The sequence below is a fragment of the Alosa sapidissima genome, chromosome 19, assembly GCF_018492685.1.
Source record: "Alosa sapidissima isolate fAloSap1 chromosome 19, fAloSap1.pri, whole genome shotgun sequence".
NCBI classification, from domain to species: Eukaryota; Metazoa; Chordata; class Actinopteri; order Clupeiformes; family Clupeidae; genus Alosa; species Alosa sapidissima.
The window spans coordinates 8,657,908-8,685,861 of record NC_055975.1 but is presented as its reverse complement, the minus strand read 5'-3'; the positions used below and the strand labels follow the sequence as shown (position 1 = coordinate 8,685,861).

Here is a 27,954-nt window from a genome sequence, read left to right as displayed (position 1 = left end):
AAGTAAGAAAACAATTGCCTGCACTTGCGCCAACAACGGTTTAGGCATAGGCCATGCAACGCACCACTGTTTAATAGGCCTATGTTTAGAAATAAACTGCAACACTTCTCTGATCCGTTTTTCCTTGATTTCCGGGAAGTCACTCGACTGAAGGGCAGCGACGGGGCGCGTCCTGGCGCGTCCAGGTTAATCAGTTTTACTTTCACTTTCACTTTCACCCGGTGAACATTTCTTTTACTGTTTATGTGAACGTGAGGCACGAGAAATCGGGTTTGGGTCAGAGCAGGATTGACAACAATTATGGTAAGCACTGTTAAAATCCTAATTTGTTGTTGATGCATTTTAGTCCGACTAGGCTAGGCTACCTTAAGTGCCATTGTCAACAATCTTCCACAAAACAAACTATTATGGTCTGAGATCAATCGTGTGCATTCGGAGTTGGCTAATCGACACCTAGAGCTAGGCTAGCCTAGGCATCAGTTGACACTGATGAAGCTTTGCATCAATCAAGTCAGGACTTTCCATTTTAGATTACTTGTAAGGAATGTCCATCGTTAAGCTTGATCCGGACGACGAGAACTCCCCCTTTTAACTCAGAGCGCAGTTAATCATGTTCACAATAGCCTAGGCCTACTGTCGGTCGGAAAAAACGTGCAAAAACCAGTGGTAGGCCCTATATAGCCTATACGCGAGTTAGCTGTATGGGGCATAGGCTGAGCTGTGCCTTTGTGCCTCCAAATAGACTCAAAATGTCATGACAAGTGCTGTAGCTGCTAGGTCTACAACATGAACAAGGGCCACTGTGCGTGTTCAATCCAATAATTGTAACAGTACAAACCCTGTATTTGTAGCCTAGGTTGACATAGCCTGTTTCCCTCTGTTTCTTCCTCTGTTTCTCGAGGTCACCTAGTAGGCTACTCTAGGTAGGCCTACGAAAAATAAACAAAAATATAATCGGTTCTACCTAGCTCGAGTTGATGCAGCCAACAGCTAGAGCTCCTAGGCAGCTACTCTGGGAGAATGAACATGGGGGCTCATGAACATTCCTCAGACAGTATCAGCTGCCTGGGAGCCAGTAGTAGACCAATCACAGCCCTTCACTCCACAGCCCTGGGTGATAACTATCTGATGACCTGATACAGTAGGCCTATACGATGTCCATGAGATGGGTACAGAATACAGACTGCTGAAGATTTTAGGTGAATGCTGTGATAAGTTTGAAGTAGCCTCGGATTTCTCTCCTAAAATAGGAACCAGGCCAATTTGGGTCAGATCCCTCCACACACACTTGAATGAAGCCTTTTATTGTTATTTACAGTAAAGTATGTGGTTTTCTGTCAGTGGGTGTGCTCCCTGTGGTGTCAAAGTCTATCAGCGATATTAGCTTGCCTTATCAGTATAGGGCAATAAGAACACCAGTTGAGCTACACCCTAGTCTGCACTGCAGCCAACAGCCCTAATCTCAGCTGCTTTGACTGCTGTTCCATGACCTTAGGGGTTAGATGATGCCAGGTGTGCGCTGCTGATTGGTTGCCTGTGTGTTGTGAATGCAGAGTGGACAGAGGGGGATGCAGCGGTGCGGAAGAGTGTCCAGGATGGGAGAGACCATCTACTCATGCAGGTCAGTAGATAACACACATGCAGGTCTGGGGTCATACCAATACTGGACTGGCTCTCACAGATGCTAGTCTATACTAATTTCATTAATTTTGTATAAGAAACTTTGTACAATAATGTCAATAAAGACTTTAAATCAATCAATCAATCAATCAATCATGTGCTTAATGCCATGGCCTAATTAGTAATAGTAGCCTAGGCTCTATTGCACTTAAAAGATTACTTTATGGGTTTTAGTAGGGCTGCTTGATTATATGGAAAAAATCATAATCATTATTTATTGGTAATCCCAGTGCCTGTGTGTGCTTACAGGGACTGCGTTTCGGACCCCACCTGTGTGTTTTGTGAGGACTGTTTTCAGAACAGCGCACACAAAGCCCATGCCTACAAGGTGTGTTTCCATGGTGATGCCTCATAGCTCTGCCCTTCTATAGCTCTTGTTCAATGTATTTATTACACCACCTATAAAACACTGTAAAAACAACCATGCACGTGGCTTCACATGTGCAAATGTGTGCCGTGAATTTGCGTGTCCTCTCAATTTTCAAACTCATTTCAGGAAACAAAATGAACGCATGCCTTGTTGGTGTCTTGGCGAGTCATACAAAGCCACAGTTGTGGGAATATGCCCGTTCTGTTACCGACACATATCAGCAAAATGTTTTGAACTTGATTTCACACTTCCCAAATATCTGTGCTTGTGTCCTGTCTGTCTCAGAGGCGTACGTCAACAGGTGGCAGCTCCTGCAGCTGCGGGGATGTGGATGGCTGGCGTAGCGCCCCCTACTGCTCAAAACACGCCCCTAGCCCCTCTGACTGGGAAACCCCTACCACAAGCCACTGGAACCAGGAGGAGGTGAGTAGGGAGCCCTGGGGAGGAGGGGAGTGGGGTTCACAGGACCCCTGATGGTTTATGGCTGAGAGGAGTGACTACCTTCTGCCACCGGTCACTACAGCCTCTCTGGCCTGTTAAATGTCCTATTCTATGCTAATAAATCTAATTAAATATAGTTACATTTGCAAATAGTATAATTTTATATCACATTGAAAATAATACAATTATGCAGGAGTAGTTGGAGGATTTGTGTTTGTTTTATGATTGCCAATTCAACTCAGTGTTATGCATATTGCCACATAAGATATAAATATGTATCATGACATTTTTTTTAAAGTTTAAAATACAAACTTTCCCTCGCCTGTGGTAGTATAGGAACAACAAATAACACACACACTCTTATCGCTTTCATGTGGCTGTTGATATTTAGATCACTGTCAATTAATACACCAAGATTTTTAACAGTATCCTTTGCCTTCAACCCTTTTGTGTCAAGGAGAGTGGCAACCCTAAGTCTTTCCTCCTTTTTACCAAATATAATTACTTCAGTTTTTTCTTTGTTCAGCTGAAGAAAATTTTGAGACATCCAGGTGTTGATTTGTTCTATGCACTGACACATAGATTCAAGAGGACCATAGTCATTTGGTGATAGAGCTAAGTAAATGTGTGTGTCATCTGCATAGCTATGATATGAAATCAAATTATTTTGAATGATTTGTCCAAGTGGGAGCATATAGAGGTTGAATAATAGTGGCCCCAAGATCGACCCCTGGGGAACACCACAGGTCAAGGACGTTGGTGTTGAGGTACAATTTCCGATGGCAACAAAGAAGCTCCTTTCTTGTAGATATGATTTTAGCCAGCTGATAACTATGCCTGTAAATCCAACCCAGTGTTCTAGTCTGTGTAGTAAAATATTGTGATCAACAGTGTCAAATGCTGCACTAAGGTCCAGTAGCACTAGGACTGATGTTTTACCTGAATCTGTGTTGAGGCGTATGTCATTGGAAACTTTAATGAGAGCTGTTTCAGTGCTGTGATTTGCCCGAAAACCAGACTGAAAGTAATCAAAATACCCATTTGATGTTAGGAAGGTGGTTAATTGATTAAAGACTACTTTTTCAATAATTTTGCCAATAAAAGGTAGATTGGATATGGGCCTGTAATTGTTTAGCATGGAGGCATCCAGGTTATTCTTCTTGAGAAGTGGCTTTACAACAGCTGTTTTCAGTGACTTAGGAAAAGTGCCAGACAGCAGTGATACATTTACAATTTGAAGGACATCCGCCGCTATGAGGTGAAAAACAGTTTTAAAGAAATTGGTAGGCATAGTGTGTAAGACACATGTGGAAGAGCTGAGATTCTGTACCGTTTTTTTCAAGTGTTTCGTAGTCTATTAAGCTGAACTCTGACATCAAGTTTAGTTTCCCTCTGTTTGTTGCTGGAAGTTCAGGTTGTTGAATTTGTAATTGAGCAGATATGTTGAGTCTGATTTTGTCAATTTTACCTTTTAAAAAAGATGAAAACTCATTGCATTTATTAGTTGAGAGAAGTTCAGGTGCTAATTGTGAGGGGGGATTTGTTAACTTATCAACAGTTGAAAATAGAATACGAGTGTTATTTGAACTTCTATTTATAATGTTAGAAAAGAAAGACTGTCTTGCTTTGCATATTTCAGAGTTATATGTGCGGAGCATCTCTTTATGGATTTCATAGTGGATCTGAAGTTTGTATTTACGCCATTTTCTTTCAGTCTTCCTACACTCTCTTTTTAGAATTTTAACTGCTGGATTTTGCCTCCATGGTGGTCTTACTGTATCTCACTCAATGAACAACATCTCAACACTAAATGAATGATGATCCGTAATTGTCATCAGATAGCCTAGTCATATAGGTAGACATTCAGTGTGTTTGAAATAATTAATTTGATAATATTTTCCATCTTTGCAGAGGAAAAGTTTTGTGTACGGTGCACATATATTGGTAGATGTTTTTTCTTTACCTTGACATGTGTCGACGTATACTTCTGTCTTCATCAGAAGGTCACACGGTGGAGTAGTGTGACGCGTTTTTTATCAGCTGATGTTGTTACGGAGGTGTGATCCACCTGTCAGTTTTTTGTACCATCTACCAATATATGTGTATGTGATAAAAAAAATAAAAAAATGTATTTATCTCAAGTGTAGACACAATGAATGGAATACAAGTAGTCCAGAATCCAGTTACAGAGGGAGGTATTGATGCCCACTGAGTTTGGTGATCAGTTTGGAGGGGATGATGGTGTTGAACGCTGAGCTGAAGTCAATGAACAGCATTCTTACATAGGTGTTGCTATTGTCAAGGTGGGAAAGGGCAGAGTGAAGTGCCATAGAGATGGCATCCTCTGTGCTCCTGTTCTGACGATGATGAATTCAATGAATAGATTAAAGATCCTTAGTACTCGTTTCAGCTACAATTTAAAAAACATTTGTACTGCAGACCTATGTATGTCATCATTTAACATTAATTTCGCAATTGAAAGTAAGGAAGGTAGAATAGTAATGATCAATAAGGTCTGTATTCAGGTATTGCCATAACATATTGCTTTGAAAACTCAAATTAGCTTTTTTTTTTTTGCACATAAATCTTGAATTTTATCAACCAAAATGAAGAGCAAAATCACATAATGAGACAAAATATGTATGCCAACATCAAACACCACATATGCATCAGTGATAATAAGATTTGGATTATTTTCTGAGCTCTTATGAGTGTTTTAACAAAAAAAGCCAATAGGCGGAATTTCCTTTTTTTTCCAAATCAGAGGTCAACTGTGAAGGCCTGTACAGCCACAAAGCTACAAGATCCAACTTGCTATCATACCATTTTATACTCCAGAGATATGTAGCTTTCAGAAAAATATAGTGAGAATTTGCCCCCCCCAAGTTGTAGTGACGACCCCCTGTGGCTCATGGACTACTTTCCAAATGTTCACTTACCTCCTTGGATTTTTCTTACCGTAGTAGCCTAGATTATTGATTAAAGTTATGACTCTACCCCTGTTTTGTTATAGTTGAAGTGGATGCTGTAACTTTAATGGAAGTTTTGTGGGGAAAAATAATTTGTCCTTTTCTGAAGCAATAAAACTAGACTCACTAGCCAACACAAGTCAGAACAAAAAAAATCAGCTCTGCCTACTGTTTTTTGAAGATCTTTCTTCCGACCTGTAGGATTAATCTACAGATTGAATTTGCCCTGTTGTTGTTACGTGTTGCAGTCTTTTATAACCTTGAGCCAGGAGTGTGTAGGCTATCAGATATCAGCCCAATTTGACGGGTGTGTCAGAGGTGATCCTATCAACAATGAGGCATACATCTAGTTAGCACAGTGAGACATTTACAGATTAAAGAAAATAAAATGAAACACACTGTTGTATTAAATTCATCAGGCTCGGGGGATAAAATCTGAAAGTAAGAAAACAATTGCCTGCACTTGCGCCAACAACGGTTTAGGCATAGGCCATGCAACGCACCACTGTTTAATAGGCCTATGTTTAGAAATAAACTGCAACACTTCTCTGATCCGTTTTTCCTTGATTTCCGGGAAGTCACTCGACTGAAGGGCAGCGACGGGGCGCGTCCTGGCGCGTCCAGGTTAATCAGTTTTACTTTCACTTTCACTTTCACCCGGTGAACATTTCTTTTACTGTTTATGTGAACGTGAGGCACGAGAAATCGGGTTTGGGTCAGAGCAGGATTGACAACAATTATGGTAAGCACTGTTAAAATCCTAATTTGTTGTTGATGCATTTTAGTCCGACTAGGCTAGGCTACCTTAAGTGCCATTGTCAACAATCTTCCACAAAACAAACTATTATGGTCTGAGATCAATCGTGTGCATTCGGAGTTGGCTAATCGACACCTAGAGCTAGGCTAGCCTAGGCATCAGTTGACACTGATGAAGCTTTGCATCAATCAAGTCAGGACTTTCCATTTTAGATTACTTGTAAGGAATGTCCATCGTTAAGCTTGATCCGGACGACGAGAACTCCCCCTTTTAACTCAGAGCGCAGTTAATCATGTTCACAATAGCCTAGGCCTACTGTCGGTCGGAAAAAACGTGCAAAAACCAGTGGTAGGCCCTATATAGCCTATACGCGAGTTAGCTGTATGGGGCATAGGCTGAGCTGTGCCTTTGTGCCTCCAAATAGACTCAAAATGTCATGACAAGTGCTGTAGCTGCTAGGTCTACAACATGAACAAGGGCCACTGTGCGTGTTCAATCCAATAATTGTAACAGTACAAACCCTGTATTTGTAGCCTAGGTTGACATAGCCTGTTTCCCTCTGTTTCTTCCTCTGTTTCTCGAGGTCACCTAGTAGGCTACTCTAGGTAGGCCTACGAAAAATAAACAAAAATATAATCGGTTCTACCTAGCTCGAGTTGATGCAGCCAACAGCTAGAGCTCCTAGGCAGCTACTCTGGGAGAATGAACATGGGGGCTCATGAACATTCCTCAGACAGTATCAGCTGCCTGGGAGCCAGTAGTAGACCAATCACAGCCCTTCACTCCACAGCCCTGGGTGATAACTATCTGATGACCTGATACAGTAGGCCTATACGATGTCCATGAGATGGGTACAGAATACAGACTGCTGAAGATTTTAGGTGAATGCTGTGATAAGTTTGAAGTAGCCTCGGATTTCTCTCCTAAAATAGGAACCAGGCCAATTTGGGTCAGATCCCTCCACACACACTTGAATGAAGCCTTTTATTGTTATTTACAGTAAAGTATGTGGTTTTCTGTCAGTGGGTGTGCTCCCTGTGGTGTCAAAGTCTATCAGCGATATTAGCTTGCCTTATCAGTATAGGGCAATAAGAACACCAGTTGAGCTACACCCTAGTCTGCACTGCAGCCAACAGCCCTAATCTCAGCTGCTTTGACTGCTGTTCCATGACCTTAGGGGTTAGATGATGCCAGGTGTGCGCTGCTGATTGGTTGCCTGTGTGTTGTGAATGCAGAGTGGACAGAGGGGGATGCAGCGGTGCGGAAGAGTGTCCAGGATGGGAGAGACCATCTACTCATGCAGGTCAGTAGATAACACACATGCAGGTCTGGGGTCATACCAATACTGGACTGGCTCTCACAGATGCTAGTCTATACTAATTTCATTAATTTTGTATAAGAAACTTTGTACAATAATGTCAATAAAGACTTTAAATCAATCAATCAATCAATAAATCAATCAATAAATCAATCAATCATGTGCTTAATGCCATGGCCTAATTAGTAATAGTAGCCTAGGCTCTATTGCACTTAAAAGATTACTTCATGGGTTTTAGTAGGGCTGCTTGATTATATGAAAAAAATCATAATCATTTTTTATTTATTGGTAATCCCAGTGCCTGTGTGTGCTTACAGGGACTGCGTTTTGGACCCCACCTGTGTGTTTTGTGAGGACTGTTTTCAGAACAGCGCACACAAAGCCCATGCCTACAAGGTGTGTTTCCATGGTGATGCCTCATAGCTCTCCCCTTCTATAGCTCTTGTTCAATGTATTTATTACACCACCTATAAAACACTGTAAAAACAACCATGCACGTGGCTTCACATGTGCAAATGTGTGCCGTGAATTTGCGTGTCCTCTCAATTTTCAAACTCATTTCAGGAAACAAAATGAACGCATGCCTTGTTGGTGTCTTGGCGAGTCATACAAAGCCACAGTTGTGGGAATATGCCCGTTCTGTTACCGACACATATCAGCAAAATGTTTTGAACTTGATTTCACACTTCCCAAATATCTGTGCTTGTGTCCTGTCTGTCTCAGAGGCGTACGTCAACAGGTGGCAGCGCCTGCAGCTGCGGGGATGTGGATGGCTGGCATAGCGCCCCCTACTGCTCAAAACACGCCCCTAGCCCCTCTGACTGGGAAACCCCTACCACAAGCCACTGGAACCAGGAGGAGGTGAGTAGGGAGCCCTGGGGAGGAGGGGAGTGGGGTTCACAGGACCCCTGATGGTTTATGGCTGAGAGGAGTGACTACCTTCTGCCACTGGTCACTACAGCCTCTCTGGCCTGTTAAATGTCCTATTCTATACTAATAAATCTAATTAAATATAGTTACATTTGCAAATAGTATAATTTTATATCACATTGAAAATAATACAATTATGCAGGAGTAGTTGGAGGATTTGTGTTTGTTTTATGATTGCCAATTCAACTCAGTGTTATGCATATTGCCACATAAGATATAAATATGTATCATGACATTTTTTTTAAAGTTTAAAATACAAACTTTCCCTCGCCTGTGGTAGTATAGGAACAACAAATAACACACACACTCTTATCGCTTTCATGTGGCTGTTGATATTTAGATGACTGTCAATTAATACACCAAGATTTTTAACAGTATCCTTTGCCTTCAACCCTTTTGTGTCAAGGAGAGTGGCAACCCTAAGTCTTTCCTCCTTTTTACCAAATATAATTACTTCAGTTTTTTCTTTGTTCAGCTGAAGAAAATTTTGAGACATCCAGGTGTTGATTTGTTCTATGCACTGACACATAGATTCAAGAGGACCATAGTCATTTGGTGATAGAGCTAAGTAAATTTGTGTGTCATCTGCATAGCTATGATATGAAATCAAATTATTTTGAATGATTTGTCCAAGTGGGAGCATATAGAGGTTGAATAATAGTGGCCCCAAGATCGACCCCTGGGGAACACCACAGGTCAAGGACGTTGGTGTTGAGGTACAGTTTCCGATGGCAACAAAGAAGCTCCTTTCTTGTAGATATGATTTTAGCCAGCTGATAACTATGCCTGTAAATCCAACCCAGTGTTCTAGTCTGTGTAGTAAAATATTGTGATCAACAGTGTCAAATGCTGCACTAAGGTCCAGTAGCACTAGGACTGATGTTTTACCTGAATCTGTGTTGAGGCGTATGTCATTGGAAACTTTAATGAGAGCTGTTTCAGTGCTGTGATTTGCCCGAAAACCAGACTGAAAGTAATCAAAATACCCATTTGATGTTAGGGAGGTGGTTAATTAATTGATATGTTGAGTCTGATTTTGTCAATTTTACCTTTTAAAAAAGATGAAAACTCATTGCATTTATTAGTTGAGAGAAGTTCAGGTGCTAATTGTGAGGGGGGATTTGTTAACTTATCAACAGTTGAAAATAGAATACGAGTGTTATTTGAATCTATTTATAATGTTAGAAAAGAAAGACTGTCTTGCTTTGCATATTTCAGAGTTATATGTGCGGAGCATCTCTTTATGGATTTCATAGTGGATCTGAAGTTTGTATTTACGCCATTTTCTTTCAGTCTTCCTACACTCTCTTTTTAGAATTTTAACTGCTGGATTTTGCCTCCATGGTGGTCTTACTGTATCTCACTCAATGAACAACATCTCAACACTAAATGAATGATGATCCGTAATTGTCATCAGATAGCCTAGTCATATAGGTAGACATTCAGTGTGTTTGAAATAATTAATTTGATAATATTTTCCATCTTTGCAGAGGAAAAGTTTTGGAAAAGAGCTGAGATTCTGTACCGTTTTTTCAAGTGTTTCGTAGTCTATCAGGCTGAACTCTGACATCAAGTTTAGGTCACCTAGTAGGCTACTCTAGGTAGGCCTACGAAAAATAAACAAAAATATAATCGTTTCTACCTAGCTTGAGTTGATGCAGCCAACAGCTAGAGCTCCTAGGCAGCTACTCTGGGAGAATGAACATGGGGGCTCATTAACATTCCTCAGACAGTATCAGCTGCCTGGGAGCCAGTAGTAGACCAATCACAGCCCTTCACTCCACAGCCCTGGGTGATAACTATCTGATGACCTGATACAGTAGGCCTATACGATGTCCATGAGATGGGTACAGAATACAGACTGCTGAAGATTTTAGGTGAATGCTGTGATAAGTTTGAAGTAGCCTCGGATTTCTCTCCTAAAATAGGAACCAGGCCAATTTGGGTCAGATCCCTCCACACACACTTGAATGAAGCCTTTTATTGTTATTTACAGTAAAGTATGTGGTTTTCTGTCAGTGGGTGTGCTCCCTGTGGTGTCAAAGTCTATCAGCGATATTAGCTTGCCTTATCAGTATAGGGCAATAAGAACACCAGTTGAGCTACACCCTAGTCTGCACTGCAGCCAACAGCCCTAATCTCAGCTGCTTTGACTGCTGTTCCATGACCTTAGGGGTTAGATGATGCCAGGTGTGCGCTGCTGATTGGTTGCCTGTGTGTTGTGAATGCAGAGTGGACAGAGGGGGATGCAGCGGTGCGGAAGAGTGTCCAGGATGGGAGAGACCATCTACTCATGCAGGTCAGTAGATAACACACATGCAGGTCTGGGGTCATACCAATACTGGACTGGCTCTCACAGATGCTAGTCTATACTAATTTCATTAATTTTGTATAAGAAACTTTGTACAATAATGTCAATAAAGACTTTAAATCAATCAATAAATCAATCAATAAATCAATCAATCATGTGCTTAATGCCATGGCCTAATTAGTAATAGTAGCCTAGGCTCTATTGCACTTAAAAGATTACTGTATGGGTTTTAGTAGGGCTGCTTGATGATATGGAAAAAATCATAATCATTATTTATTGGTAATCCCAGTGCCTGTGTGTGCTTACAGGGACTGCGTTTCGGACCCCACCTGTGTGTTTTGTGAGGACTGTTTTCAGAACAGCGCACACAAAGCCCATGCCTACAAGGTGTTTTTCCATGGTGATGCCTCATAGCTCTGCCCTTCTATAGCTCTTGTTCAATGTATTTATTACACCACCTATAAAACACTGTAAAAACAACCATGCACGTGGCTTCACATGTGCAAATGTGTGCCGTGAATTTGCGTGTCCTCTCAATTTTCAAACTCATTTCAGGAAACAAAATGAACGCATGCCTTGTTGGTGTCTTGGCGAGTCATACAAAGCCACAGTTGTGGGAATATGCCCGTTCTGTTACCGACACATATCAGCAAAATGTTTTGAACTTGATTTCACACTTCCCAAATATCTGTGCTTGTGTCCTGTCTGTCTCAGAGGCGTACGTCAACAGGTGGCAGCGCCTGCAGCTGCGGGGATGTGGATGGCTGGCGTAGCGCCCCCTACTGCTCAAAACACGCCCCTAGCCCCTCTGACTGGGAAACCCCTACCACAAGCCACTGGAACCAGGAGGAGGTGAGTAGGGAGCCCTGGGGAGGAGGGGAGTGGGGTTCACAGGACCCCTGATGGTTTATGGCTGAGAGGAGTGACTACCTTCTGCCACCGGTCACTACAGCCTCTCTGGCCTGTTAAATGTCCTATTCTATACTAATAAATCTAATTAAATATAGTTACATTTGCAAATAGTATAATTTTATATCACATTGAAAATAATACAATTATGCAGGAGAAGTTGGAGGATTTGTGTTTGTTTTATGATTGCCAATTCAACTCAGTGTTATGCATATTGCCACATAAGATATGAATATGTATCATGACATTAAAGTTTAAAATACAAACTTTCCCTCGCCTGTGGTAGTATAGGAACAACAAATAACACACACACTCTTATCTCTACAGGTCCCCAGAGCACCATTTAAAGGAGGTGAGCTATAGTAGATCACTTTAAAATATATTTGCACTGGCACCTGTCTCTACATTTATTAAAAAAAATGCTGGAGCAAAAACAACCAAGGATTTATTTTCAGAAGGTAACATGTTCAAACTGTTGTTCAAGAGCATAATTACGTTAATTGATTGACAAACTGCTAAGATCAATCTTCAATGACTGACAAACTGCTAAGATGACAATTTTGATTGTTTGTTCAAATCTATACTGATGTACTAAGATATGTTTTTAGCCTGTCAGATTTCCGTGGGGTTTACAGGCTTTTAAATAAAGCTTGAGCTTGTTGTGCCTGTCTAACGTGTGTGTGTGTGTGTCACTCTAGGAACTGTTTCCATGAGGGAGCCGGTGTGTCTGATTGGTAATGGGCCTGATGGGCGCATGAGTGTCCAGCAGGGGGCGCTGAAGATCCTGGAGCAGATCCAGCAGCCGGTGGTGGTGGTGGCTGTGGTGGGGCTCTACCGCACGGGCAAGTCCTACCTCATGAACCGGCTGGCTGGCAAACAAGCAGGTCTGAAGTCTCACAGTTTTTTACAAATGTTTCTTTTTAAAATTTGTTTCTTCAGACTCACATTTTACATTTTAATTAAATGAGATTTGTGTAGATACGAAGAGAACTTATTTGGGGTGAATGAAAAGACTAGAACCCAACCATGCTCTATCTCTTACTGTTTATTTATTTATTTATTTGTTTATTTAAAAGGGACAATGCACATTAATCAACATTTCAATTACACTCAAAATGTAAATGTGCCAGAGTTAGCAAATAAGCTTGTTTACATTTGGACACTGTCAATGCCCTCTCAACTTCCAAAGGGTTATAAACAGCTCTGAAATTAAAGTTGTACATTAAACCCTCGCCGAATCCTACAGCCAACACATTGATTTAATTTTAAAAGCAGTTGTTTTCTCAATTTCAAATAAAATGCCTGTGTTTAATTCTAACTCCATCAGGGCAGCCGTGGGATGTGTATAAAGCCTGCCCCCTGTTTGGCCTTTATTTGACAAGATAGTGAAGCCATGACAGGAAATGAGGGAGAGAGATGGGCAGTGGGTTCTGGAAATTATCTCAGGTCAGACTAGAACTTGGGTTCTTGTGGAACCTTGGGTTCCTCAGGTCAGACTAGAACTTGGGTTCCTGTGGGCACTGAGCTCGTTCGGGGTTCAGGACCCCGACGCTACCGCTGTGCTAAAGCTCTCCTTTTTTAACCCTTACCTGTTTGCATCCACAGAGGCTCTTACAGTTTTTTCTGATTGCTTAAGCACATTTTTTGTAACTATGGCTTTTTTTGCAAAACTCTACACACAAATGGCAAAACCTCTCACCCAATCAGCAAAACATTGTAGTTCTCTTGCAAAAGCTAACACACCTTGCTTAACTCTTCACACCTTCGTAAAAATGGTGTTTTCGTATCTAACAGTAAACACAAGCCATCACAATAGTAAGCACACAATGTGCCAACAACACACTGATGGTATGAATAAAAAACACATCTGGCTTTTGCTTTCTCTGTGCACAAGGTAGACTATGTCAGTTTGAGGTCATACTTTTGTCATAGTTCTGTAAACATACAGGGATCCCAACTTCAAGTACTAGTGTTTATTTACACACATCAAAACAAACACAAGTGTGTTTTTCCAAGTCAAAACACAAAATAGCATTTCACTGAGACAAAACAAATCAGTCTACATCGATTCGTCTCTCTCAAAATTCTGTCTACATCACATGCAATGTCCTAGTCCAAGGCACCGGGAAAAATATATTCTGGAATGACGTATCCAGGCCTGACATGACAATATCCCCACATGTAGACTGTTTTTTTGTCTGTTTTTTTCTCTTCTCACTCTTCCTGCTCACTCCATCGTACCCATTGTACATTACCTGTGGCTTATTTATAGTGCTTAGGCTGATTGCAAAGTGAACTAATTATCTAAAACAGTTTTCACATGAGAAAGTGTGCCAGAGAGTTGGCAAAATAGTGTAAATAATAGCCATTGTGCCTACAGTTGTGCAAAGTGTGTGTTACAAAATTGCAAACTGAGTGCAAAGCAGTGTTTGTGCTTTTAGTTTTGCGAACTCAGTGAGTGGTTTTGCCATTTGTGTGTAGAGTTTTGCAAAAAAAGCCATAGTTACAAAAAATGTGTTTAAGCATTCAGAAAAAACTGTAATACATCTGGATTTTGTCATGGTAACTGTAACCCCCTCAGGCTTTGCTTTGGGCAGCACCATCGAGTCCAAGACCAAAGGCATCTGGATGTGGTGTGTACCTCACCCCTCTAAACCAGGTTGGTATGCACAGTTAAACACACACTACACAAACACACATAGACACACACACATACACGCACACACACACACACACACACACAAACACACACACACAGACACACACACACACACACACACACACACACAAAATGTGTGAAATGTGTGTGAATGTATGTGTGCTCGTGTGTTTATCCATTTACAGACACTGCCATTTTTCTTGTTTTCTCCTTTGGTCAGGACACACCCTGGTGCTGCTGGACACAGAGGGGCTAGGAGATGTGCAGAAGGTGAGGCAGTATGGGTAGTCTGGGTATCACTGTGTGTGTGTTTGTGTGTGTGTGTGTTGTTTATTCTCAAGTCATGCTTTGTTGTTTATTCTCAAGTCATGCTTTGCCGTGTATTTTGCAGGATTGACAATGATATTCTATCCTTCATACACAGTACAGTGTTCCTGTAGGTCTAAGCAGGTATACACTAATTTGTTCCAACTTCCAGGGCGATGAGAAACACGACACATGGATCTTCTGTCTGGCTGTTCTACTCAGCAGTACTCTGGTCTACAACAGCATGGGCACCATCGACAACACTGCCCTGGAGAAACTGCAGTATCCTTTCACACACACACACACACACACACTTGCACACACATATAAACACACACAAACACACACACACACACACACATGCATACACAAATGATCTTAATTCAATCCCTCATTACAAATTTAAATGAACAAATTAATACAGTGCTACTGAGATGATCTAAACATCTGCAGAAAATCTGTGTTTATGACCTGCTTCCTGAACAGCTCCCCCTACAGTTATGTAACAGAACTGACAGAGCACATCAGGGTGAAGTCCAGCGAGTGTAACAGGAACACGGAGCTGATGCGCATCTTTCCGTCCTTCGTGTGGACGGTCAGAGACTTCACTCTGGACCTGGAGCTGAAGGGCAAAACCATCACTGCTGATGAGTACCTGGAGAGTGCCCTGAGGCTGAAACAAGGTCAGGGAAACATACACAAATACAAAGACGCGTGCATACACACACACACACTGTTAAGGCCTCAATGAAGCCTCAACAAAGAAGAGGGAGACAAGGTGTGCATAGTGAACAATTGAACATTTATTCAAAACTTAAAGCACAAAAACGGGACAAACAGGAGAGAGTAGAGTCAGTGATGGTAGGGTGTTGTAGTGATTGTAATGTGCTGTGTGTGTGTGGCGTGTTAAAAAAGCAAAAAAGGTCTTTCCAAATACACGGAGCAGGCGCCTTAAAAGCCTGCACACACCTGTGCACCGGTGTGCTGCATCATCCTAAGGAGCCGTGGGCCACGCCTACAGGCGCACCTGAACAAGGGAGACAAACAGCAGGCCTAGCAGGCCACCACACACACACACACACACACACACACACACACCCAGATGTTCACATAGTCAGACAAAAGCATGCACACAGTCACACACCCATAATGCCCTGAAGTTGAAACCAGGTGAGACACACTAACACATCTACAGAGAGGCCCAATCCCAATTCTCACTCATCCCCACCCCCCAGATTTTTTCAGGTAGAGATTTTCAGAGTTAGCGCTCTGTAATGTAGGCCTACTGTAAATGATTATTTTTTTCAGGTACGCTCTGACATTAAGAAGTCAACTATACAAAAATATAATGTATAAAATTTAAAGTTTATATAAAGTATAACATTTTTCAAAAAATTTTCAACATAAGGCGTACTCCAAACATTTCTTCAGGTTTTGCAGTTGTTTCACTTTAGCTGCCTATCCCATGATAATGAAGAATTCTTGCAATTGGTATTATTTTTTATCCTTGGAGGTCTTAAAAAAGGTCTTAAAAGTCATTAAATTTGTACTTCAAAAATGTGCAGATAGCCTGTTATCCTTAATGGGGCTTGTTCCTTTCTGTCTGCAGTTAATGCTGGCTCCCGTCCTGAAGTTGAAAAGCACAACAAGGTGCGTCAGAGCCTGATGGATTTCTTCGCTGTGCGACGCTGCTTCGTAATGGACCGTCCAGCCAATGGCAAAATGATGAAGCGCATGGAGGAGCTGAAAGACGATGACCTGGATTCCACCTTCGTGCAGCAGGCTCAGGAGTTCTGCAGCTACATCCACCTCAGCACCAAGGTCAAGACCATGAGAGGAGGCCGGGGGCTGACCGGCAGGAGTGAGTAGCTCCGATCACTACCTGATAACCAGCAGATAGTCCAGCACCGGTCACTACCTGATAACCAGCAGATAGTCCAGCACTGTCCAGAGCTGAATTCCAAAGAACCAGTAGTCAGTACAGGTGGTTGATTGAGCAGAGGACCAGTAGGCAGTAGAGATGCTCTGCTTTTAGCAGAGGACCAATAGACAGTAGTTGGTCAATGTCCTAATGGATGTATCTGGTTAGTCTGAAGCTGGCTGGAACTATATTGAACAACACTGCTGTTGTTGCTGGTCTGTCATGGGCATCCCTATTGGTGCTGGTCTGCAATGGGAATATATGTTAGTCAGTAATGAACATGTGTGCTGGTTAGCATTAGCAGGTATACAATGGGCATGTGTGCCAGCATTAGCTGGTATATTAGACATGTGTGCTGGTTAGCATTAGCTGATATTGGGCATGTGTGCTAGCATTAGCTGGTATATAATGGAAATGTGTATTGTCCTGCAGTGCTGGGCAGCCTGGCAACGACATACGTGGAGGCGATCCGTAGTGGGAAGGTGCCCTGTCTGGAGAGTGCTGTAGCGTCGCTGGCGCTGATCCAGAATGGCCGGGCCGTGAAGGAGGCGCTGGAGTTCTACCAGGCAGAGATGGAGTGCAAAGTGCAGTTCCCCACCGAGACACAGGAGGCGCTGTCTACAATCCACACTGCTGCAACCAAACAGGCCATCAGCATCTTCATCAACGCATCCTTCAACGATGAGGACCAGAAACACCAGCTCCAGCTCATGGTACCAGCAGTTCAGCCATCCACCTCTCACTCACATCCAAGCTGAGTTCGCTGCTCCAGTGGGAGAGGTGACCTCCGGCAGGCTTCAGTAACAGAACAGTCTTGTAGTCTTTACATTTTTTGTAGTTTGACAAATTCCTAAATATACGTTAAAGAGTATTGATACACATTGACATGAATCTTTTTTTGTTTGTTTGTTTTTGTGTGTCCCTTGTTGTGGGTGGGAAAGTTATTTACAAAGGTCAAATAAACACTGAAAGCAAATACACATGTATTTAGTGTGGATCTTAAAAATATCAAAATAGTAGAAATCTTTCTAGATGTTTCTAATTCCATGGAACATTGTTGTTTTTCTCTCCACAGAGCAGCATGGAAAAAAAGTATGCCGAGTCCTGTAAGAAGAATGTTAAAGTGTCTCGAAAGGTGTGCTGGTCAGTCATCCCTCGTGTATTTGCTTCTCTGGATGCGGGACTGAAGGACGGCTCCTACATGAGATCTGGGGGCTATGGAGATTTCCGTCGTGCACTCGACAGAGGTGCTCAACTCTACAGATCAGAGAAACGCAAGGGAGTTATGGTGAGCATAAACAGGACGTCTTTTTTGATATTGACTGTATCCTCGTGTGAGCCTTCACTGTACACAATCCTGGAGTCGCCATTGCAGGCCCAGATGAACCTCACTTCACTGAGCACTTCTTCTAAAGCAACAGTGACTTGGCCCATCACTGTCTAAATAAAACATATTATTGTGTGTGTGTGTTTGTGTGTGTGTGTTGTCAGGGTGAGGAGGTCCTGACAGAGTATCTGAAGGAGAAGAACGTAGTTGGGGAGAGCATCCGGGCTGCTGACCGCTCTCTAACTGAAGCCCAAAAGAAGATGGAAGGTGAGAGGAACTATTTGGACAGAAAAGCTTCTTCTTAGTCATCAGCTCTAATTTGATTTGACTTGTCAGCAGCATTTGACACGTTCATCTCTACATTCCCAGTAAAACTTTGCTAAACTTGGGTGTTATGACTGACCAGCTTACTTTTTCTGATCATGTAGCTGTCTTAAGGTCAGTAGGCTATGGCCAATACATTGTTTTCATGTCCAAAGTACTGCATTTGATGGCTAATGATTTTCATTATGAAGATGAGGAGTGTATGTAAACTACTTAATACACAGTTTGCTGTTGCTGATTTGACTGTCACAATGTCATGACCTACATAAGCAATCTGAAAGATTAACTGCATTAGGCTATACTGCATTGTGACAAAGTATAAGTAAGTATAAGTATATATACTCTTGATCCAGTGAGGGAAATTTGGTCTCTGCATTTATCCCAATCCGTGAATTAGTGAAACACACTCAACACACAGTGTACACACAGTGAGGGGAAGCACACACTAATCCCAGCACAGTGAGCTGCCTGCAACAACAGCGGCGCTCGGGGAGCAGTGAGGGGTTAGGTGTCTTGCTCAAGGGCACTTCAGCCGCTTCCTACTGGTCGGGGTTCAAACCGGCAACCCTCCGGTTCCAAGTCCGAAGCACTAACCAGTAGGCCACGGCTGCCCAAAGTGCAGTACAAGGTGATGCAATGCAGTTTTTTTCATGTCCAAAATACTACAATCCTGCATAAGAAGTACAAGGAATTCCTCCAAAATTGTTTTTTACACAAAAAACAGACCCCTCTACCCATGTGCAGGCTCTGGCTATTTCTACACTAGACAGCCTGTGTGGTAAGACCTCTGCACACTATTCAGAATGTCACCAGATTTCCCTCCCTCTTACAGAAAACAAGGTAAAGCAGCAGGAAGCAGAGCAGCAAAGGAAACTTCTGGAACAACGGACCCAGATCCAGCAGCAGGCTCTCAGTGACCTGAAGAGTAGCAATGAGGAAAACATCCGTCAGCTGGAGGCCAAGATGGAGCGAGAAAAAAAGAGATCCCAGGCCGAGATAGAGCGGGTCCTGGCAGCTAAACTGAAGGTAGTAGCCCTTTCAAAGGAGTTTTCATGAAATGCTAATAGCTAAACTGAGGGTAGCCCTTTCAAAGGCGTTTTCATGAAATGCTAATAGCTAAACTGAAGGAAGCATAGGAGTTTTCATGTAATGCGGATTGCTAAACTGAAGGTAGGCATTTCAAAGGAAATTTCATGGAATGTTGCTATCTAAACTGAGAGCCCAGGCAGCTAAACTCAAGGTAACTCAGACAAGGAGGCAGGTCTGAAGTAATGCTAATAACTATAATGAAGACGTCAATACAGCCATGGAAACAGATTTAAGGGAACGCTAACAGCTAAACTGAAGGTAACCAGGCCAGGTGAACTCACTTCATTTGCATCATATTCATTTAGTAGACACTTTTTATTTAGTTAGTTATTTGGCTGACTCTTTTATTCAAAGCGACTTACATGTATCAATTATTATAAGGGCCAGTCTCCTCGGAGGTAAAGTGCCTTGCTCAAGGGTACAACAGCCTTAAAGGGAAAATCCGGTATCCTACGGGGATACATTTGTAAAGAAACCGTTGAACATTCTTTTTGCATTTGTTGCGTATTCCATCTTGTGCATGAGTTTTTAGAATGTTTTGTGATGTGTGTGCGTGTGTGTATGTGTTCAGTTTAATACGTTTTGCATGTTGTGTGTGTGTGTGTGTGTTCAGTTTGATACATTTTCCATCTTGTGTGCGTGTGTGTGTGCGCGCGTCTATGTGTGTTGTTTCAGGAGCGGCAGGAGCTGCTGGAAAATGGCTTTGCGGGACGTGCTAAGGACATGGAGGACGACATCAGAGAGCTGAAGAAGGAGCAGAAGAAAGAGCAGGAGAAGAAGCCGGGCTTCTGGGGAAAGCTGGGCTCTGGTCTGCATTCAATAGGAGATGCATTCTTTGGCTGGATGTTTTAGCTCTGAGCAGGATGGAGCAGGTCCTGGAAGATCATGTCCAATGTAGGGGAAACTGCTCTCGCTCTCGTAGACAGTCTGCTGTGAGTACAGAAGGTGGAAAACATGTAAAGGCACTAGAATGCGGGGCCGCATAGGCTGTCATTCAAACCTTGCCTATCTTGTGCACATAAAGCGCTTTTACTGTCACAATTATATCACAATTTTATCATGAGGTAAAGTGGCTTATGTGAGTAGGTATAATGGTGTTTGTGAAGTTAAATGCTGCATATAAGGTATATTGGTGCTTATAAAGTAAAATATGTATGTAAGTAGGCACAATGGTGCCTTACTGAAGTGGTTGGTTCCTTTTTTGTTTTAGCAGGGTGTTTACCCATTGCTTTTCAAACATCATATAATATGAATGTTTGGTTGTCATTAAAATACCTCACAGAAAAATATATTTACATATACATTGAGTAGTATTTAAACCAATGTCAAAGATTTCCCTCACGGTATCAAAAAGTATATACACACACTGATTACACCATGAAATGCCACCCTAACTGGGATGCAGACATCAATGGTTGACATAACTGTATAGTAATTACACTGACACTGTGTTTGAACTTCAAAAATGAATAAAGTAATAAACAGTATGGGCACAAGCAGGGCCTGTGGTAGAGATTGTGTATGAGTCAATGGCTTTATGCAAAACAACCCAGCTGCTGGGTTTTGTTATTATTTCTATTAGACTAAGAATTAGATATCTGGGGGCATCCAACATAAATCTGACACAGAGCTTGGTTGAATTCAAAAGGTTTCACTTGCAAAAGTAGCCTACTTCAACTTATAACCAAAGCTAATAACTAACCCAACCACCCTCACACAACAATGTAATTGTATGACTGCTCACCAGTAAAACGGCCAATTCTGTTCTTATCTGAATTCCTGTGTCAAAATAAAAGTCCACACCTAGACTGCAACATATAGTTAGAGATGGGTATCGTTAGGATTTTAGCAATACCGATATTGATACCGATACCGCTTCTTATCGATACTTCTCTCCATAAAAATAAAGGAGGACAACACTTTTGTCTAAAAGTGAGGACAAAGGTGCAAAAACGAGTACACCCTTTAATGTAGGCCTACATTTATTTTCTGCTACAAAGTTTTAGGGGGTATGTATATATGTACTGTATGTAAAGGGAACTTTATCAGGGTGCATAGTATCCTGGATCGATTAAATAACTGGCCTTTAAAAATTAAAATCTGCCTGCCTCTATGGGAATTTAACATACTGTAGGAGTGCCCATTCTTATGCACCCTGTATTTTAAGGAATACATTATTCAGAAAATTCAATTTCCAAAAGATGATTTTTTATTTCTCTTTTTAGTCAACTTCAGCATGGGTGCCCAAACTTTTTTATATGACTAATTCCATACTTTTCATGTCTTGAAATAATCTTTATTAAAATTCCATGATATTTCATAAATTTCATGACCCGTGGGAACCCTGGAATATGTAACGTCATGCAGACTACAACTGATGGGATAACAGTTTACAGTGACAGCTGTAATGTTAGTGGTGGTGTAGCTGAGAATGTTTCAGTAGGCCTAGTTTACATGCCTAGCTTCTAGGCTATTATTTTCACAAACCACAGTTCCAAAAGGTTTTCAGATAGTAGGCCTATGCTATGGTCTCTGAGGCAAAAACAGAAAGATAACAAACGCAAAAGCTTCTTTAGTCTATCTGATATGCGAACATTATCAAGCAGCATAATCAGGGTAAACAAGTAATAAGATCATACATACAAGCATCAAACAAACATTAACATACTTACCTCTGCGATCACGACAGTGTTTGACGAAATCATCGTTTTTTGAACAGTAAGAAGGTCGCCGATAACGCAATAATCAGCCAATAATGCAGTAACATATTAAATTATTGGCAAAAAGTTATTACGTTATTGGTTCAGAAAAGTTATTACATTATTGGCTTTATTATATTAAAATTAAGTATAACTATTATTGGCTGCTACAGGGACACATGCTGTGATTTTGTATTGTGACTGCTTGCTAATCTTATAAGATGATTTCTGTGATGGGCAACGCAAGGCTCAGTAAAAATGATGATTTTTAAAAAACAATCATTTGGTAAGAAACAGGTTACATTTAATAATTATGCATAATAGAAACTCTAAGCATTTGAACCACTTCAAAACGGTGAATTTAGAAAAAAAAGATGAATTTCAAAGAGCTCTATTTTGGATCCAAATGTATATTTTTGACCACATTGAGACTTTTGAGATTGTTTATCATTTTGCAAAGCATCAATGAAACTTTTTCTATAAAAAAAATCTCCCTAATTAAGCGTATACTGATTTGTGCATTTAGGCCAAAGTCTCTACCTTCATCTTCATCTGAGTGATATGACAGAGCCAGAGGCTGAACTGAGACAAGATCTCTGCTATCTGCACTTCCGCTTGCTCTGTGCTCCACTTCATGATATGTGTGGTTATCTCATCTTGTACATCTCATCATATTTTGTATCATGGTCAACGAGAAAATAAAGTATCCTGATAAAAACAAAATACTGTGTGTGTGCTTTAATAGTGCTAGCTCTGATGGACCTTTTACACTACACGCCATGTAGCCTACATGTGCGTGAACTGTGTGGTCGCAGTGCAAAAAGCGCAGTGCAATGTGCAAAAGTCAGGGGGAGTCATCACTTTCAAAGACTGCTAGCTGTGCCTGTCTATCAAAATGAAAATCACCTCTGTCATTCTAGGTTATGTCTTCATATACTCAGGTGAGTAAACCATTTTTGTTTATAAGCAAGATGGCGGCGACCGGACGGAGAATTTAGGCAATGCACTGAGTGCACAAACAGTCATTTTACACTTATTCTTCACACTTTCAAATACTTTGCTTTGTTTGCAGGGCCCCTCTCCACAGTATTGTTAGATTTTGCCTCAAAACCTCAATGCACTTCATGTCATGTGCATCAGCTTAACTTGTGGCGTTTCAATAGCCTGTAGTGCTCCATTTACATTTGTCACTGGTCAAACTATTGGCACTAATGTTCTACAAACTTTCAGATATGGTGCATTAACTATGTTACCCCTGTAGAGGGAGACATCACGCCAGAGAGGTCTGTAGTGTGTGTTGTATGCTATGGTTGTGTGTAGTCCTCTTTCCCACCACCTCTTTCATTTCATATGCATAACAAGAGGGGAAATCCTACCTAGTGAACACTATTCACTTAGTGTGTCATCGTTCACTAATGTGAAACCAAATACTTACATGGCAATACTTTAAGCCAATGGCATACTACAAGACAAATCATATGTGCAGCTGGAACCAGTGGTGCAGCTGTGTCTGAATCATCAATCCATAATCCCACCAACATATCAACACAGATGTTTTCTAATGACTAGTCTGAGTGTTTGATGACTAAACAAAGACCTTGAAAGTGCTTTCCCTTTTGACATGGACCAAGAACACTAATTCACTGGTAAAGAAGGCACATTCATCATCTTGGCCATACTGTACATCTGAAGACTTTACCAAGATTTGGGGAAAATTCTTGTAAGATTGGAGTCTTTTAACTCAAGTTTTCCTCAAAAGACTACAAACTTTCAAGAACTTTTCCCAAATCTTGTCAGTCTTTTGGTGTAAGAATGGCTTTAGAAGCCTCGAGAACTTTAGACCTCAACAACTGCTAAAGAACTTTAACAGATCAACTATAGAAAGTGTTCTTATAGGGAGTATAATCAGAGACTTTCTAATGAGGAGACACAGCACTCAAAAATCCTCCATAGAAATGCATGGGGTTAGTTTAGTTTACTAGTTTAGTGTAACGCCAAGATGGCAGTTGTCTACACATATCCCACCCCTTCCATAGCAAAACATCGACATGCGAATACATTGAGCCAATCATGTGCCGCTTGAGCAAGATTGGTGTCGTGAAGCCTTGCACATGCGCATTACTGCCGAACTAGATGCCCGATAAGTGCTCAAAAAGCATGCAATATGGCCGCCAAGGGACTTGCCTAAAAGGACTTTGGTATAATGGCCTGGTATGGAAACAGCACACATCTGTAAAGCCCTGCAGAGAGTGGTGAGGTCAGTAGAATGTACCACTAGGAGTACTAGTGGCCAATCTCCAGGACATTTACACCAGGAGAAAAAATGTCTATCTACAGTCTATCTGATTGCAAAACCTAATCCTAAACCTAATTGCTGTCTAATCCTAGTCCAAAAATCTAATCATGATTGCAAAACCTCAATGCACTTAGTCATGCGCATCAGCTTGAATTACATGCATACTTCTTTGACATTTATATCCACATACTTATCACTGTAACACTTCTTCTCTTTATTTCCTTTGTTTATTCATCTCTACATTATAAACACTGCAGTCATTTCAGTCAGAGGACTAAGCTTTTTACTACCTATGACTGTGTACGTGTATGTGACAAATAAATAATGGGACCTTGAACTTGAATGGTGCTCAGCCTGCAGCATGTCTGGGAGACTGGAACATAGTTCAAATGCACATTGTGGTTAGAAATTGTGCAAAAAGGGTCTGTGAAAAGTACTAGTGTCACAATTCTCACTGTTGAGACACCTGCAGTCTGTCTCTGAGTATTGAAGTTGCTAACATGGGTATGACTGTTGTCATTATAATAGGATATCTGCTTATTTACTCAGGTAAGATCATTTTACCACACCTTTTCATATGATTGCATATGGCTTGCAAAGATAATGCATTTTTGTACAGTATGCATGACTTGCAAAGATAATGGAACTTGGTGATCAGTTTAATGTTATCTCCTTTATCAAGTGATGCATGCAAATGATCAGCACCTGATTTTGGTGTTATTTATTTTCTTCAAGAGGGTGTACGTTATTACTGACATGATAATTATTATTTTGCTGTCCTCTGGTCACAGTGTTTGGTAGTCATGACTCCCGGTATGAGGCTGGCAGCTCTGAGAAGGTGAGTCAAATGACATTCAAATTGGCAAGTCTTGAAAGCATTTTTCATGAAATGAGTGTAGACAATGAATCTTCTACGTTCTTTCTGTTTGCATGTCTGGCAGATACTTGCTAGAGACGAGGTTCAGCTTCGTGGTCTCTGTGGGGCATGTAAGTGGATTGTGGAAAAAGTGAGGAAAGCTCTTCCTGAAGATGCTGACCAGGTAAGGTTTGGCAGACTAATCTAGAGATAATACTCTTCCAGGGATGGATTACTGCACGGGCCTACCAGGCCCAGGGGCCCCTGAAGCCCAAGCCTTTGCATGGAATCATTGCCTCAATATCAACACATCAGGATGTAGGCTATGAATCTGATTGAATTAAAGTATTGGCCATCCCCAAAATGCACCAGAATACAGGAAATCACATCAAACAATTTAAAAATGTTTTGGGGGAAGACCCCCAAACCCCCCCCTCCCACATATGCCACAATTAGTGGGGGGCCCTTAAAACATCTGGGCCCAGGGGCCCGAAAGTTCATAATCCGCCCATGTACTCTTCCATTACACCAAATGCACTGATCTGGTTTACAGTAGGCTCATTAGATAGCTCTCTTCCACAGGTGGAGATCAGAGAGCAGCTGAAGACGGTGTGTAACAAAATAGGCCTCCTAAAGTCCATTTGCAAGAAGTTTGTGAAGAAATACATGGCCAAACTGGTGGCGGAAATCTCTTCTGCAGATGATGCAAAAACTGCATGTGTCCACCTAAAAGCCTGCAAGTGATTGTTTGTTTTAAAGAATAAATAGTCTTTTCCATCAGATTTTCAAGTAAATCAATTGATTTTCGAAATGTTTGTCCATCACCAAATGAAATCAGCGGTGTAGTCGCCAAACAGGAAGTAGGTCATATCTCAAGAATGCTTTCACATATTAAAACCAAACTTGGTACATGGACTCAGGTCTCCAATGTGAGGATGCACAACAAATGTGGTGTCCTTTGATTAGTAGGGGGCGCTGCAATTATCCAAGGTGTTAATGCAAATAACTTTTCAGGTGTATGCCTGATTTTCAAAAATGAGGTACTGCTGGAATCCTTGGATTGAGGTGATTTCAACACACCCTATGACATCAATTTCCACCATATTGCATTTTTCAGCATACATCGATTTAATTTTGAGCGTCTTATCAAAAGCGTTTAATCAAAAGCAAAATTTAATTTTCACAGGTTAAACATTTTGTCCGATCTTCACAAAACTTGGTGTACATGACCTTCAGACCATGCGTCACAAAAGTTACAAAACCTTCATGTAGGCCTATCAAAACCCAATTTTAAGGATGCACACAACAATATGTGTACTTTGACCTCTCTACCAAAATCCGTTTTGGCATTTTGGATTTACGTTTTAACACATACAGTATGCCTGATGTAAATAATGAGGTACTGTTGGAATCCTTGGATCAAGCCGAGTTGGAATCCTTAATCCGCACCCCATTCCACTGTCTGCACCTATTAGGGAACCACACCTGAGCAAGTACACTTAGCAGTTTCTCGGAAATGCATAGTAGTTTTAAAGTGTAATTCAGGGGTCCCCAACCTTTTATGTACCATGGACCGGTTTGATTCCCATTTTTTTTTCACGGACCGGGGGTTCGGGGGTTCGATGTTCCATATGTGTTGTGCATGCATTAGCCTACTTGAAAAGAACTAGCTCCAGTTATGTATGAACAGTGAAGGTAAACGTGAACTTGAAGAAGTGAAAATTGAACAATATGAACTATAAAAATTGAACTTGAAGCTACATCTATCAAGTGTGAACATGCTTAACAAAATATGGGAACAAACATGGGAACTAAACGTGCATTACGAATATAATCAGTGGAAGCCCTGTTCTTGTTTCCCTGCAACAAGAAGGTTCCATCTGGGGGTGATGGAAGACAGTGACACCCTCAGTGTGTTTGAAATGTCCAGTCGCTTGCGCAATTTGGTCTTAGTTGCAGTCATTGCAGAAAACCCGGCCTTGCATAGATACGTGGTGGGAAATGGTAGCAACGTTTTCAGCGCTTTTACGGCTATCTCGGGATATTCTGCTTTGGTTTTGATCCAAAAACCCGCCAGAGAGGTTTCCTCATACTCACTCTTAAGACCACCGTCATTTGCAATTTCGATCAACTGCTCTTCCTCCTGCGCTGACAAGTTAGGACTATTCGGGATATTGACAAATGGGTTGCGGACCCACTCATTGGTTTGCCGTGGATCTTTGGAGGATGGGAAGTAGCTCAAACTCATTTGAAAGCGCAACAAGGTGATCACGCACCAGCTGCGAGAGAAAGGGCCCTGCCTCAGTCTCTCCCAAAACCCCCACTACTGTTTGGAACATATCAAATACACCCCGTTTCCATTCATCCCCACAAATCAAGCTTGGCTTTAAATGCAGCGACTTTATCTGCCAGTTTAAAGACAGTCGTCATTCTCCCCTGGAGTGACAGGTTGAGGTCATTAAGCAACCCGAATATGCCACACAGGTAAGCGAGTTTTGACACCCAGTCCTCATCACTAAAATGTGCAGCTAACGCAGTCCCGGCGGCATGGGGGGCTTCGGGGGGCCAGGCCCGTCCTGGAAGTCATCTGTGCCCGCCCTGGACGAGTTTGGCTGCTCCAACCAACCCCAATCCCATAGATTGATTTTGAACACTTATTAAATGTAGGCCTATATTATACGTTTGTCAATCTAGCAAGTAGCAAATAAAACTTGTAAAATCTGTATTATTCCGTAGCTAATCCAGGGTTGCCAACTCTCATGCATCTGGCGTGACACTCACACTTTCAGCAC

The 27,954-nt window shown here is 41.6% G+C and overlaps 2 protein-coding genes across 5 annotated transcripts; both read left to right on the top strand.

The window, feature by feature from the left end:
• Window positions 1-206: 206 nt before the first annotated feature.
• On the top strand, window positions 207-20,824 carry LOC121692970 (guanylate-binding protein 1-like). Of its 4 annotated transcripts, none has more exons than XM_042072072.1 (22): window positions 207-303; window positions 1,554-1,621; window positions 1,930-2,008; window positions 2,336-2,473; window positions 7,453-7,520; window positions 7,853-7,931; window positions 8,259-8,396; window positions 10,697-10,764; window positions 11,085-11,163; window positions 11,491-11,628; window positions 12,013-12,037; window positions 12,384-12,569; window positions 14,267-14,344; window positions 14,565-14,614; window positions 14,823-14,932; window positions 15,149-15,333; window positions 16,260-16,511; window positions 17,004-17,284; window positions 17,647-17,859; window positions 18,063-18,165; window positions 19,055-19,248; window positions 19,987-20,824. In XM_042072072.1, exons 1-22 carry the CDS (start codon window positions 301-303, stop codon window positions 20,161-20,163), a joined length of 2,712 nt encoding a protein of 903 aa, XP_041928006.1. In that variant the 5' UTR covers window positions 207-300; the 3' UTR covers window positions 20,164-20,824. The 4 variants fall into 4 exon arrangements, with proteins under 4 accessions (XP_041928006.1, XP_041928007.1, XP_041928005.1 ...); XM_042072073.1 differs by lacking the exon at window positions 207-303 and adding an exon at window positions 1,181-1,199; XM_042072071.1 differs by lacking the exon at window positions 207-303 and having other exon boundaries at window positions 1,466-1,621.
• A 3,932-nt stretch (window positions 20,825-24,756) lies between these two features.
• On the top strand, window positions 24,757-25,944 carry LOC121692975 (antimicrobial peptide NK-lysin-like). The gene is made up of 4 exons (XM_042072079.1): window positions 24,757-24,855; window positions 25,098-25,144; window positions 25,248-25,346; window positions 25,745-25,944. The coding sequence occupies exons 1-4, from the start codon at window positions 24,807-24,809 to the stop codon at window positions 25,904-25,906; spliced, it is 357 nt and encodes a 118-aa protein (XP_041928013.1). The 5' UTR covers window positions 24,757-24,806; the 3' UTR covers window positions 25,907-25,944.
• The last annotated feature ends 2,010 nt before the right edge of the window (window positions 25,945-27,954 follow it).